The sequence below is a fragment of the Rhinolophus sinicus genome, linkage group LG03, assembly GCF_036562045.2.
Source record: "Rhinolophus sinicus isolate RSC01 linkage group LG03, ASM3656204v1, whole genome shotgun sequence".
NCBI classification, from domain to species: Eukaryota; Metazoa; Chordata; class Mammalia; order Chiroptera; family Rhinolophidae; genus Rhinolophus; species Rhinolophus sinicus.
Window position 1 is genome coordinate 7,491,176 of NC_133753.1, and position 15,861 is coordinate 7,507,036.

Sequence of the window (15,861 nt, forward strand, 5' to 3'; positions counted from 1 at the left end):
TAGCACTCCCCTTGGGAAGCTATGCACCGACGCCAGTGCCTAGTCCACCCTTCAAAGCAATTTTGGAACTCTTTTTCTGGAATGGCCATCAGAGCTGCCGTCGTATTACCCTTGATTTCCTGAATGTCATCAAAATGTCTTCCTTTCAATATTTCCTTTATCTTTGAGTAAAGAAAGAAGTCATTGGGGGCCATATCAGGTGAGTAGGGAGGGTGTTCCAACACAGTTATTTGTTTACTGGCCAAAAACTCCCTCACAGACAGTGCCATGTGAGCTGGTGCATTGTCGTGATGCAAGAGCCATGAATTGTTGGCAAAAAGTTCAGGTTGTCTAACTTTTTCACGCAGCCTTTTCAGCACTTCCAAATAAAAAACTTGGTTAATTGTTTGTCCAGTTGGTAAAATTCATAATGAATAATTCCTCTGATATCAAAAAAGTTTAGCGACATCGTTGCAACAAGTTCGTGAACTTGTCAGACCTTGTATACTCCCATGTAACTATCATTTAAATCAAGATATAGCAAATGTCCATCAATCTATTGATTAAACCTATGCATTTCAATGAAAAAAGAAAATGTCCATTACCCAGTATTCTTCCTCCCAGGGGGTAACCCTGTCACTATCACGCCCCCCCACCACCACTACCATCACCACCATCCCCAAGGAACCACTATCCTGACTTCTGTCACTATAGATTACTTCTGTTTTTAACTTCATACACAGGGAATCATACAGTATTTACCCTTGTATCTAATTTCTCTTACACGACAATATGTCTGAGATTCTTCATGTTGTCAGAGGTAACAGATAATTCTTTTTCATTGCTGTGGATTATTCTCTACTACCACAATGTACGAGTATCTTTCTCCTATTGATGGAGATTTGGCTTGCTTCCAGTTTGGGGCTTTTATGAGTCCTGTTGCTCTGAACATTCTTGTACCTGTCTTTTTGTAGACATAGGTACTCATGCCTCTTCGATATACCCCAGTGTGGAATTGCTGTATCATGTGTATACCCACATTTAGCTTTAGTAAGTACTCCCAAATAGTTTTCAAAGGGATAGGACCCATCTATACTCCCACCAGCAATATAGGCGGATTCCGATTCTCCACATTGTCCCCCAAACTGAGTGTAACTAGTCCATTTAATTTCAGCCATCTGGCAGCTTTGTAGTGAAATTTCACTGCAGTTTTCATTTGCATTTCTCTGATGCTTAATGACTTTGAGCACTTTAATATGCTGACTGGTCATTTGGATATGCTGTTTCACAAAGTGGTTACTTCTGCCTATTTTTAAATTGGATTGTCAGTCTTATTGACTTGTAGGGTTTTTTAATATTTTCTGAATACAAGCCCTCTGTCCTATATATATGTATGGAAATATCTTCCCCATTCTGAAGCTTGCCTTTTCACTCTTTTAATGTTTTCTGGAGAAACCTTTGCCCAGCCAAGGCTTATGGAGAATTCCTCTTATGTTTTATTCTATTCTAAAAACTTTATTACTTTGACTTTTACATTTAAGTCTATGATCCATCTCAAAATAATTTTTTTGTGTGGTGTGAAGTACTGTCAAGGGTTTTTCTGTTTTCTGTTTGTTTGTTTTAATATTAATATATGGCTCTTCACCTGACATGCACCGTTTACTTTCTCCATTGAGTTGCAGTGGTGTCATTGTTGTAAATCAGGTGATTGTAAATGCGTGGATCTCTTTCTGAACTCCTTCTTCTGTTCCATTGATCTATATGTCTGTCTTAATTACTGGCGCTTTACAGTAAGTCTTGTTATCTGGAGAGTGAAGTCCTTCAAATTTGAGGTGCTTCAAGATTCCCAGCACTGTTCTAGGTCCTTTGCATCACTACGTACATTTCAGAATCAGAGGATCAATTTCCATCAGAGAGAGAGAGAGAGAGAGAGAGAGAGAGAGAGAGAGAGAGAGAGAGAGAGAGAGGAAACATACTGGGATTTTTATTGGATTGCACTGACACTACACATCAATTTGGGGAAGAATTGAAGTATTAATGATATTGAGCTTTACAAGCCATTAACGTAGTTTATCCCTCCGTTGATTTCATTTTTAAATTACTATCAGCAGTCTTTTCTAATATTCAGTGTAGAGGTCTTACACATCTTTTTTAGATTTGTCCCTATGTATTCTACTGTGAATAATTCCACTTCTTTTAAGTAACATAGGGCTATGTCTTTTCAAAATTTAGGAATATATAATACTATGGCTAATGAAATTATAGTTATGTAAGCAGGATGCTTAGCAGTGACAAGCTGCCTTGCTCAGATTTGGGGGGCAGGGGAATTGCCTTCAGAGAGCTTAATTGTAAAATGACACTTAATGGATCAAACCAGAAATATGAAAAGTCACCTTAATGAGAGTGAATGCCTCCTAACCTACACAGACCTGAAAGAGTATGTCTGAAGAGAGAATATGTTGAGGAAAGTCAGAGGTATAATTGTCACTGCCCAACCAAGTGGTGTCAGGGGACGTGTGCCTTGTCAGCAAGGACCGGAACACCGGACAGGTGTGGCAGGAACGATGGACCGAGCTAGCAGAGGCTAAGGCCCTGTCCTGGTTTGGCATTCCCCCAAGCCTTTCTGATCATTTGGCCTCTCTTATGTAACCTGTTTCCATGAGGTGAAACAGGGCAAGTACCATCCCACTCAACAATCATGTTTCTCATCATAAATATTAATACATCGATACTCTGTCTTTTCTCCTGGTCGCTTAGGAGGTTAGTGAAGACAAGTCAGCATCTTAGGGTCTTATCTATCCTAAAACACAGCTGAGATCGTGCTTCTTCATTTGCATGGCGAGGGCTAGACTCCATCGTGAATTTGCCAAAATTAACGCCATTTAGTGAAGGAAGCTTCTTGGTGACCCTCAGAGTTACTTAAGTGTCCCTTCACAGCCATATGGGGAAATGTAAATAAATTATGGACTTCATTGAATGACTGGAGATTTAAATTAGTTATAAAAAACATGGCTGTGTAACAAAATTTCAGCTAAATAGCTTTCATTCACTAATATTTACTGTACCTCCACCATGTGCTATGTACTTTTTTAGTCTCTAGAGATACAGGAAAACAAAACAAAATGCCTTCGTGGAGCTTACATTTTGATGAGGGAGAAAGACAATAACACAGAGGCATATGAAATGACGTCAAGTGTGAGCAGAGAAAAGGAACAGTGTGATGTCACAGAGAGAACCGTCTGGGGAGGTCACTCAGAGGCAGTGATTCTTGAGCTGAGCCATCGATAAAGTGAGAGTGAGCCACATGGACATGTTTGGGCCGAATACTCCAGGCAAAGACCCCCAAACAGACTATACTTGGCAATGAGGAGTGAAGTGAGGGGGACAGAGACATCACGAGGGGCCAGACTGTATCGGGCTTCACAGGCCCAGGTCGGCACATTGCCACTCACTCCTATGACATGGGGAGGCAGGTGGTGGTGGTGGTGCGGGGGGTGGGGGTGTCTCTGAGCAGATCTGAGTAGATTTCTGTTTTAACAAGATTTCCTTGCTGATATGTTGAGAGTAGTCACAGAAAGGAGCAGGCCAAGTGACAAGGTGACAGCAGCAATCCAGGTAGGAAATGGTGGTGTCTTGGGCTAGGACAGCAGTGTTGGAGGGGTGAGAAGTAGACAGACTTGCTTGGATTTTCTCAGTGAGCTAAGAAGCAAGGTCATGAAATGTAACCACCATTAAGGCATGAAAAGATTACTATTATAAGGACTAATGATTTCAAACCATTGAAAATGTGTTCTTTTTACTTACTTAGCATTTTTTTAATTAAAATATAAGGGTCAAATGTAGTTCAGTGAAACAAAAGAAAAACATAGGTAAATTAGACGTCATCAAAATTAAAAACTTTTGTGCATTAAAGGGGACCATCAAGAAAGTGAAAAGACAAGCCACAGAATGGGAGAAAATACTTGCAAATCATATATCTGATAAGGGCCTATATCCAGAATATAAAAAGAACTCTTACAACTCAGTAACAAAAAGACCAGCAACCCAAATAAAAAGTGAGCAAAGAACTTGAATGTACATTTCTCCAAAGAAGATGCACAAGTGGGCAGCAAGCACATGAAAAGACACTCAGTCACAATGTGATACAGACTTCATCACCATTAAATGCGCACGTGCGCACACACACACACACACAACTATTTGTAAGGATGCAGATAAATTAGAATCCTTATATATTGCTGGTGGGAATGTAAACTGGTACAACCACTTTGGAAAAGAGGCTGGCAGTTCCTCCATAAGTTAAACACAGAATTACCATATGACAGCAATTCCACTCCCAGGCAGCTACCCGAAAAAATTGACAATAGGCGTTCTAACAAGAACTAACATGAATGTTCATAGCTCTAGTCACAATATCTAAGGTGGAAACAACCCAAATGTCCATCAACAAATGAATGGTTAAACAAAACATCGTCTACCCACACAATGGACTATCATTCAGCCTAAAAAGGAAGGAAGTACCAATACATGCTACAATCTGGATGAACTTTGAAAACACGCTGAATGGAAGAAGCCAGACACAAAAGGCCACATATTGTATGATGATGTTTATACAAAATGTCCAGAATAGACAAATCCGTAGAGGTAGAAAGCAGATTAGTGGTTGCTAGGAGCTGGGGGTGGGGGGTAGATAATGGGGAGTGACTGCTTAATGGGTACAGGGTTCCCATCTGGGGTGATAAAAAAGTTCTCGAGCTCGATTGTGGTGATGAGCAAACAAGAATGTAAAGGTACTTAGTGTCAGTGAACTGTACATTTTAAAATGGTTACAATGGTAAATTTTACGTTGTGTGTATTTTACAATTAAAAAATAGAGCAGTTATATTGAGATTACATTATTTAAAGGGATAAAATATATGCATTAAGATAAACCTAAACTAATTTCTCATTCAGTATCATTCTGGGAATTCTGGGGATTTTAGAGCTGGAAAAGACCATAGGGATTGATTGCTTATGCCTATATTGTAAAGTTAGTTTGTTGAAAATATTTGGCAATTTTCTAATTATCACTGATATTAGAATTATTCATTCTGTTACATAACTTTTTCTCTCAAGAGGTTTCCAATTCTGACTCATTGGTTGGAATGCTGACCTTGAACTCAAAAAAGCAACCTGTGCATATCAGTTGTGTCTGACTTACTGTGACTCAACAAAGTATAAACCATTCTTACGTATATCCATCTCTAACGCGACTGGTATTTGGGCCATAACAAATTGTGTAAATTCATTAGCCTACATGTTCAAATAATATATATATATAGTCTGATTTCCTTCATGCTGAAAATTACTAGGAACATTAGTGTGCAGAATACTTAGATTAAGAATGAAATATTAAATCAATGTTTGTCCCATGAGCTACGCACAGATACCTTTATCAATTTACCTTTCAAATAGAGTTTTAATGAAGTAGTCACTCATTGCCATATAGCTTCTTATAATGATTCTACTCAACAAAATATTTGCTTGGGGGGAAAAAGAAAAGAATTTTCCAAAAACTGGAAAGCATTTTTTAAAGCAATTTTTCAAATTACAATATTAAACTCATCTGTAGCCCTGTAAAGATACAAGTTCTTTAAAGTTTCACTGTGTTTCTGGATTGTTCTTGAAGAGATACTCTGCCTATAATTGAAAGAAAGAAAATAAGTCAACAATTCAGAAGATTCTACAAGGTATTTATGAGTCATGTATTTATACTATTAATGTTTACAATTTTAAATAAAAGCATATAAATCTTTTACTTTCAAATAAGTAATAAAAATATAATTATAAACTGTGAAGGTGTTAGAGGCTATTTCCCAAATCCCAGACACATAATTTCTCGATCTCAAATGGCTTCCCATTTAGAGTCAGGCATATTTTATTTTCAAGTTGATATTTTTTAAAAAAACAAAAAAACACTTAATTCTCTTACCAGAAAATCAACAGGATCATCTGGTCTGACCTTACAACACTCATTCAGACCCTGCATAAGTGTTGGCATAACGTAAGTCATTAAATAGTTTCTCAGAGGAACAGACTGGGCCTCTAGTAATTCTGCTTCTTCTCTTTTCACTTCCTCTAGTCGCTTATTCTACAAACAGAACATTTGGGGGTTGGATAAATAGATAGTCAGAAAAGGGAGAACACTTTCACACAACTCATCCCACGATGCGTTAGAACTAGTTGGTGCTATAAATGTTCACGTTATGACAGAGATGGCATTTCCAAACAGCAGAGAAGAGGTATGAATGGTGTTATAACAACGGGCTAGTCATTTAGAAAATCATAAGCTGGATCCTTACCTCACTTCTTAAACAAAAGTAATTACTAGCTGCCCAGATGAAGGAAGGAAGGAAGGAAGGAAGGAAGGAAGGAAGGAAGGAAGGAAGGAAGGAAGGAAGAAGGGAAAGGAAGGGAAGGAAAGGCGAGAGAAGGGAAGGGAAGGGAAAAAAAAATGCTAATAGAAAGTCTAGAATGTACTGGTCTGGTGGACATGTGTTATTCCTGGCTCAGCATATAGCCATCCTCTTTCGGGAAAAATCATACCAGAATATCTTTGAGAAATCTCCCTTCTCAGCCTGGTGTTTTAGGTGGGCCTTACGCCCATCAGTCCAGCCTGCCTCCTGTCCACGGGCATTAGTTAAGGATGGGCATATCAGGTAGAGCCTAAGGATGACGCCAACATGGAAGACAGAGCATAGAAAGGACCCCAACCCTTGTGACATCTGAATCATTACATGAAGTCTCACCTGAAGCCAGCCCTACCCCTAGACTTGTCTGTTACGCGAACCCTAGATTTTCTTTATTTCTAAGCCATTTTAACTTTGCTTTTCTGTCAACTGCAAGATAAGGAATAAAGAGTCCTAACTGATATTCATTTGAAAAGAGGTCTTTCTGAGCAAGACAGCAAACCCAGAAACCAAAACAGGAAAAAGACTGATGGATTTGACTACATATAACATAAATCTTTTTTATGGCTAGAAGAAACACCAATAAATGATGTTAAAAGATAAACAGCGAGTTGAGAAAAACTATTTGTAACATATTATAAAAAGCTGGGATATTATGGGAGTACATGCCATTTGCCAGGCCTTGTCTGCATGCTTTTACACACATTAATTCTTTAATCACTACAGCAACTCTATGAAGTAGGTGCTATACTGGGACGCAGAGTGACTTGCTCAGGGGGTACATGCAAAGAGAGTGGAGAGGACTTGAACAGCTTGGGGGTCTTGCCTCCCAGGGCCATTCCTGTTTCTCTTACACCGCCTCATCAGGAATTGTCTTGCAAAATAACAAGAAAAAGACACGTAGCCCAAAAGTGGGCAGAGAAAGAATACGTGTGGCAGAAGAAGAAATACAAATGCCTAAAGTCATATAGGAAAAGTTGTTAACTTCGTGATCAGAGAAATGGACACTAAAACAATGAGATGGGTTTTTGTTTATCAGATGGGCCTGTGTGAGCAAAACTGAGAAAGCAGGGTTGGAGGAGGGGCAGGGAAACACACTGATAAGACAATATAGAAACAGGTTTACCTTGCTGGAGGGTGTGTAGAAATATGTATCAAAAAATCAAACCATGTACCCAGAGTCTGACCTAGCAAACCTTAGGAATTTATGCTAAGGAGATAAACGTGCACACAAAGATATAAGTACTTAAGGACATCCTCCATTTCCTTCCTTCCTTCCTTCCTTCCTTCCTTCCTTCCTTCCTTCCTTCCTCCCTTCTTCCCTCCCATCCTCCCTTCTGCACATTAGAATCAGTGCAAAGAGAGAAATTAAAAAGCATAAAAGAGGATATAACACATTTGGGGGAGGGTCAGGAGTTGAAATTTTAAATATGGTGCCCAGGAAAGCCTTCATCGGAAAGATGAATTCTGTTCATAGTAAAGACCCAAAGAAAAAGTGAGGAAGTTAGCCATGCAGATGGCACATGTGTAGACACACTGGGAAATACTAGAAGCAGCCAGGTCACAAAGGACCTTGAGGCCCACAATAAGGAGTTTGGGCTTTTGTCTAACAGGGGGGTGAAGTTTAAACAGAGAATGGCCGTGATGGATCTGTAGTTCAGAAGGCCCTGGCAACAGCATTGGAAGAGACTGGAGATGGACAGGGGCGACCTGGGGAGACCCGCGGGAAGGCCCCCACCGCATAATTCTGAGGAGAAACACTGACCCTGATCAGGAGAAGTGGCGAGCTCTGGGGAAGTGCTATTGTAGGAAGCAGAACAGGTTAAGACCCAGTGACTTGGGGGATGTGGAGGGTGGAATGAAGCTGATCACCCGGGTTAGATGGGTAAATGGAGGAAAATCAAATGAAATCACAAGGTCGACATGCAGCAAAATGTTACCCATTTACAGGGATGTGTGTTCCCAATACTGCTGGCGCTGGCTAGTTATTATCATTATTGGTAGCTAAGCAACAGACTATGGGCATCTTTTAAAAAATGGTACATATGACAAAACAAACAAAACTTATTTGGGGTATATCCGTGATATTTCTCTATTAGTAGGATGGGAAGTAAAGCTGGGCTAAATGGCTTTGCTGCCCCCCTCCCCACAGATGCGCTCGCAGGCGCACGCACTCACCCACTCCTCCCAGCGGGCCATCTTCTCTGCCATCTCCACGGCTTCCTGGCGTTCTCGCTCTGCTTTCTCCATGGCCTCCTTAGCTATGAGTTCTTCAGCAGCTCTCCGCTCCTCTTCTGCCTTTTCTTCATCCGTTAAACCATAATTTCGAGGCTTCCCAATCTCTTTGATGAGCCGTTTGACAGCAAGTCTGTTCTGAGCATCTTCAAGTTTTCCTACATCTTTAAATACCAGGAGAGAGGAAGGAGAAGGACAGACACATGCTTATCCTCTGGGCCTGCCTGCAATACAGTCTGAGGCCATAGTCGGGAAAATTCTTTATTACTATAAGCTTGTGATGGTAAATTATGTAAATTACCACACTGGATTTTCCTTTTCTAGTCGCCACCGCAGTTCGGAATTTCTTGTCTCACTGGCAAATACCAGGTCGCTGTCTGTGAGACACAGGGAGCAAGACCGGCCTTGGCTGTTTGCATTCTGAGAATCACTGTTGATTTAAGTGGGTGGATGGGGGGGACGGACTTCCTCAAAAGGAGTGAGTTCTCCATCCCTGGAAGCATTCAAGCAGAGACTGGGATATTTCCATTGGGGGTTTCCAAAGGAGGAAGTCCTGCACTTGTTGGAGGCTAGGCTGGGTGACCTCCCAGGCTTCTTTTCTTTTCTGTTTCTGAGAATCAGTGATTTTGGGATACACTTTCAAATCGTTAAAAAATTAACCATTTCAGTTATCCTCCTTGAATAGGAAAAAGTCCAAACTTCACAATATCTGATTAATGTTAATATCAGGACCAAGAAAGAAAAGGCTTCCTGGTAAACATGAGTTCCCCACAGAGTCACTAAATAGTAAATTCCACACCACTTCCTTGGGTTTGCTTGAAAGATGTCTGCATAGCGGGGTGTGCAGTGGGGGCGCTTTGGTACTCAGTACCTCCAGACCTTCCAGGTAACCTTTCACCCCACCCCCATGTACCGCAATGCGATGTTCCTCTCCCCCACCCCATGTTTGTACTGAATAACCTTGACCTAAACCAGAGGCACCGCCAGGTTCTAACACGGGAGGGGGAAAAACAGGGCCAGTGTATCAGTTGGTGGATGGCAGCAAGCCAAGAAAATGCAAAAACAGAAAAACTCATGTCTGCCTCCTCCTCGTTGCCTGAGCTCTGACATTTAAATGTATTTCTCCCTGATTCCTCTAGTAATTACCACCATCACATGCTTGAAAGTGCTCTGAAACATTTTAGAAAAGGCTCTCTTTTGGAGAAGGGGCCTTCAGAGCACACTGCTGCCCCCAGCAACACTCCTGCTCAGCCCCTGGGGTGGGAAACTGCGGACTGGGTGCTGGTGGGCACCTGACCAAACCACAGCTGCTGACTTGCCCCTCCTGGAATGTGGAATTAGGACTGAAAGTCACGTCCAACTCTAGGCTTGGCTGCAGTGTAGCTCCCGGGTTATGAAACAGACCCAGGCCACCCTGTGAGCCAGAGAGGAGATAGAGAGATTCTGGTCCAAAGTGTGAGAGACTAAAGAGACATGAGAGTGGAGTCCAGAGATGCAGAGGGAGAGTGAGGGTGCCAGCATCTTTCCAGGGTCCCATTCCAGACCTTTCTAAGGCCAGGCTGCACTCCTGACCTTGACACGCTCCCTGACGTCCATCCTTAGGACACATTTCTCCCCTTTGCTTGTATTATCTCCTGGTTGTCAGCATGGAGAGTAGGCCCAACCTAATGGGCCCGCAATGATACAGGAACACAACGGCCACTCAGCCACTCCTCTCCTCATTTCTGTCTTTCTCCCTGGGACTCTCCTGATCTTTCCATAAATACTTTTTTGGGGCTTTGCTGAAAAGATGAAAGTTACTACTTTTGTGAAAATTTGCTCCCCATTGTTTCCTAGCTCTCTAATTAGGGTAAATGACTTTCCACATTAGGTGTCGAATCCTGAGTGTTAACATATAAAACTAACACACAGACACAGTGAAATGAGGGCAAAACCCAGCCACTCCTGAGAGAGTAAAACAGAGAAGAATTTGCAGATTTGTAAGGAGTGGGTTCTTTCTACTTCTTAGGAGGCCAACATTTTATGCCTTGGTATTGGTGGTAAAAACAAGATTACCACGGACAAATTGAACTCCTTCAATGTACCAGACACTTTCTGTCTCTACCATTTGGAATGACTCGACAAACTGGGGATTATTTCCTGTTTCACAGGTGAGGAAACTGAGGCAGAGTCAGACCTGGAATCTGCTCTCCTGCCTCCTGCTGACATGAGCTGTATGATTTCCAATTCTCTAGGTTCTAAATGCTGTCCCGTCTGACCCTTGGGAGTCAAGAGACGCCTTGGGAGGCCCAAAGGGTAAGCCTGGCCACTAAGCTCCCGTCAAGCTAGGGGTTTCTCATGAAACCCAGAGGAGGAAGAAGTGTCAAGATCCAGAAAACCAGAAAGAAGTTCGGTTCCCCAAGCCAAGGGGAGTGGACAGCTGAGACGTGGAGCCAGGAACAGTGGTGATGATGGTGAGGATGATGCGAGGTCACATTTACTGCGTGCCTGCTGCGAGCTAAGCTCTAGGCAAGGGGTTTAGAGGAAACACGGAGCAATGCATTGAGGAGATATTTGCTTCCCTGAGGAGCTATGGGGGTCAGATGGCCGGTCTAAAGCCCAGAAGGGGCTCTGTGAAGAGCACCAGTGCCCTTCAAAGTTACGAGGGTGGAATGCTGCCCCCAAGGAAGCTGGGGCATGGCCCAAAGCAGCCAGAAACAAACACACATTTCTGTGAAGTGCCCTTTCAAAAAAGGCCAACTTGGTATTCCACTTCATAATGTATCCACGTTTTCATGTAACAGTCTCACCCCACCACCAAATCCTCAGGTCAAAGGACTCCCCAGGAGGACTTCCCCGCTCTCCGCCCCCCGCCTGTCCATAGACTTGCACTGGGGGTGTCAGATGGGGAAAGGGGCGACACTTGGCAGTGGCTCTCCACATTCACATTACCCTTCAGTTCATGTCATACCTATATTTATCGGGTGGATTTCAAGTTCATCAAAATAGTTGAAGACAGTTTCATCTTCGGTGTTGATGTCCCGGTAGTCACTCAGAGCCCCGAGGAACCGGTCCTGGCTGTAGTGGGTTCCCGCCACAAAGCTCTCGGGAAGATTTATCACCCGCTCCTTCAGGAACTCATCTGAGGCATCCAGCGCACAGACAAATTCTGCGGAGGACAAGGCTCGTGAGTTAACCCAATGACAGTGGAGGTGACCAGCAGGCACTGGTGGACGACCACCACTTACCCAAACATCTGATATGAGCTGAGACCTTCTGTTGCTGCAACGGCCTGACAATCGGCCTTCTTTCTGCCTCCATGGAGGTTGAATACATGCAAATCACCAACACTTCCAGAGAGCTCCCTCTGAGGCCCAACCAGCTGGTATTTGTAGGATCTATTATATTTTTTCCCTCCCTCCCTTCCTTCTTCTAATAAAAACAGCAGAAATTGTAAATAGCAAATCTCTAATAACCCTCCAGTATCTATCGTTTGCTTCCCAGTCATTCCCCAAAGAGACTCACAGCTACAAGCGACATGCTTTGATGGCTGATTTGCCAACTTAATAAAAACAGGGACTCCCCTTTAGTTTTCACTTTTCCATGGATCCAGTGCTTTCCTCCCGTCATGCCACTGGCTATGAAACATCTGTGCCCAGCACAACACGGTCAGCGCTTACCTAAGGTTTGACGCATGGATCCTGTTAATGAGGCTGTCATCTCACCCTCCTGTGATTTCCTTTTCAACTAGGAAAGCAGTTGTTTCTCCAGCTTCTAGTACAAGTTCAATGCATATTTGTTGAGTGAATGAATGAGTGAATGATGCAAGTGCAGGTCAGTGAAGAAAACTTGCTATCCTGTTTCCCCGAAAACAAGACCTAGCCGGACCATCACCTCTAATGCGTCTTTTGGAGCAAAAATTAATATAAGACCCGGTCTTATATTATAGTAACATAAGACCGGGTATTATATATTATATATTATATATTATATATTATATATTATATATTATATATTATATATTATATATTATATAAGACCAGGTCTATATTATATTATTATATAAGACCGGGTCTTATATTAAAATAAGACGGGGTCTTATTGTGGGGACAGAGCCAGGAGTGCAGTTTCCAGGCTCTCGGCCTCACGTGGAAAGGTGCTGGCTCAGGTAGTAAATGGCCATCAACCGTGATTGGATGGCCATCAGCTGTGGCTAGTTGGTCGTCAGCTGTAACCAGTGAGCCATTGGCCACTAATATAACTGCTGTCGCTACGCTAGCAGCAAAATGGGGGCTAGCAAGAAGATGATGGCTGAGCTGGCAAGCGCGGATTGCAGTTAGCACAGCAGATTGCAGCTAGCAAGTGAGGTTGGTTGGCAGAGAGAAGTGGACGGCAAGTTGCAGATAGTGTGGCTCCTGTTTCCTATGTCTCCAACCCAGCCACCAGCGAGAATATAGTAGTATGACTCCCCTATCTATGGCTCCGTGGGTGTTCCATTTTGACCTCACCATATCCTGCATTCTTATGTGGGGAGCGGGACCACATGACACCCTGCATGACACTTATATTAATTTTTGCTCCAAAAGATGCATTAGGGCTTATGTTCAGGGGATGTCATCCTGAAAAATCATGCTAGGGCTTATTTTCTGGTGAGGTCTTATTTCGGAGGAAACACGGTAATAAGCTTTCTTGAGTGAGCAAGAAACGTAAGTACAACTGCAGAGCCCAGAGAAGGGTGTACGGACCACGTGGGAACATTGTCTGCTCCGTGTTAAAAGTGAAAACAAAAGCCGAGGACAGAGTTTGTGGAGTATTTCCTGTAAACTCATAAACATAGTCTGATACCACCATTATTCTCACCTAATTCAATTTAGATGCTCATCTTTGACTATCTGATTTCCACGTGTAGCTACTTGTATGTTTTGAAAAGGAAAGAAGACAGCTGGACCCCAGGTACTGGTATAGGACTTAACTTGAAATTATATGAATAAATTCGCTGGAAATTGAATCTATTTAGACTCCATCATGTCAGATATCTAGGTCAAAATTTAGTAATTCTGTTAATAATCTAAGAATCTCAAAATGTAATACCGCACATTTTTTTCCAGTGATGAGGAGATGGAAGATTCCAGTTAATCACATATTGTGAATGAGTGATATACTTGACTTCTAATTTTCAAAGAATTTTAATACGATGCAATATATTTTCCACTAGATGGTATATTTTTAAAGTCCTTTCTCCTTTATGATTCAGAGAGAACTTCAGGATTTTGCAGGATTTTGAAATAATTACTCAGAATGCTTACTGCCCTTGAGATGGCTAAGAGTGGATAGCAAGTACTAGAGTTCTGCTTGGTAAGAGTGGACAGAATGACAAGGTCACCACATTGGGCTAACTGGGAGTCATGTGAAAATCTAAGTTTTAACACACTTTTCCATATATGTCAGGTAGGTACAACATTAAACTTGCCTCCTTCACCTAGGAGATCTGAAAAGAATCAAACTGGATAGAGGCTAAGAGCAGTGACTTCCCACCCAGGACTGGATTACCACAGATTCAAATATTTTATCACTCACATCAAGCATGGATGCCTGCGTGAATCACGCTATTTTCTGTATCCGATGACGTTGTGACATCTTGAGGGGCCTTACAGACCCAGCGGCAGTGGGGAGGCTGCACCTACCTGGTTAGTTCCTGGGCTACTTCCTAAGCTGCCCCTACGCTACCCAGTTGCCAAAGATAGATTTACTTGGGAGCAAGCCTCTTCTATGCAAGCCAGCCCCTTTACATAACACACACACCAGGCCAATATTTTCCCTGCGTGAAGTCATCCCAGGGCCTGATACGAGGCAACTAGAGACCAGAGCCCACTGGAATCAGGCAAAACAGCCAATCCTCTAAAAAAGCTGTTTACTCTGCCCTGCCTTGCTTTTCCCACGGAAACCCCCCAAAAGGTCATGTCCTAGACATTCCCCAGTCTCCTGCTTCTGCCTCTTGACCAAGCCCAATGCTTCCCCACGTGGTCCAGCACACCCCCTTCTCTGGGGAAATATGAGTAATAACTTCTTGTTTCAATGGCATTAGCCTCTCGTGTTATCACTGTCACCTCCATAAATTAAAATCCTATAGTTACAAATGAGACAATGCTCTAATTTCTTTTAGGAACATAGAAAATAATGACAATTTCTGGAAAGAGAGTAATTTACTAAGAACATACTAAACATTCCAAATAGATTATATCTGAGACACGTTTGGCCTGTGTCCAGCAAAGAGAGGGCAGCCCAGGGACCATGATTCAGAATCGTTCATCATTTTACCCCCGTGTTTCCATTTCCCTATCTTAGGGAGGAGGTTCATTAATTCCACTTTTTGGAGGCAATGGAGTGAGAAGACCTGGGTTTGAACAGAAGCCCTCTCGCTCACCAGGGAAGTGGGCCTGGATACGTCTCCGGGATTTAGCTTCTGGAAGGAGTAAGTGTGGGAGTAATTCCTGCTTTGTACGATTGTGGAAAGGTTCAGTGAGCTCATAGCTCACATGATGCCTGGGGTGACAAATGGTTAGTTGAGGAGAATTTCGTCTATTTATGCATCAGCGAGATGACTATTGCCCACAAGTGATAAACCTCATAAACTGGACTGACCTGGTTATTTAGAGTAATCGACTTTGCTTTGGACCCTTTTTGAGGCAAATACATAAATAAATGGAAAATCTGAGACCACCCTTCCCTCTGGCCTTCCAGTTCCTGCCACCTTTTCAGAGCCCTCAGGCACACGATAAACCTCCGCCCCTCAGGATGATGGCTCGCTGGTGCTGGTGGTCTCAGTGCTTCCATAAGCATCATTGCAAGCCGTGCCTGGACCAAGACGAGGAGACGATTACAGCCATGAACCATGGGGACCTTGACGCAAGAAAGCAGGACCTTCTGAGTTACAACTCTCAGGGGCCTGGAACAGGCTGCCCCAAGGTATATCACCGTGGCCTATTGATTATTTTGAATTAAGAAACTGCCTGTGCAAGACGACAACCCTGGCCTCTCTGTCCCCCTAAAAGCAGGAGATCAATCTCCCAAGTGACAGGTGACTTCCCTTCCCTGGAGGGCTGAGAGACAACCTTATCATGAGAGTTAAAGAAATCCAGAGTAGAAAGCGGGTATAAACAAGCCTTGTAAGGCCTTTCCCAATTTTCTACCCAAGCCCAAACTTTGGTTAGATTCCTAA

General features: G+C 42.7%; 1 protein-coding gene across 2 annotated transcripts in view; it reads right to left on the reverse strand.

Moving 5' to 3' along the window:
* Positions 1–5,417: 5,417 nt before the first annotated feature.
* AK7 (adenylate kinase 7) overlaps positions 5,418–15,861 on the reverse strand; it is a 52,813-nt gene continuing 42,369 nt past the window's right edge. For both annotated transcript variants that reach the window (XM_019746384.2, XM_074326968.1), the window contains 4 exons: positions 11,614–11,811; positions 8,607–8,827; positions 5,951–6,109; positions 5,418–5,658 (listed from right to left, as the gene is read on the reverse strand). In XM_019746384.2, the coding sequence (XP_019601943.2) occupies positions 5,620–5,658; positions 5,951–6,109; positions 8,607–8,827; positions 11,614–11,811 (617 nt within the window). In that variant the 3' untranslated portion in view covers positions 5,418–5,619. The remainder of the gene's footprint in view (positions 5,659–5,950; positions 6,110–8,606; positions 8,828–11,613; positions 11,812–15,861) is intronic.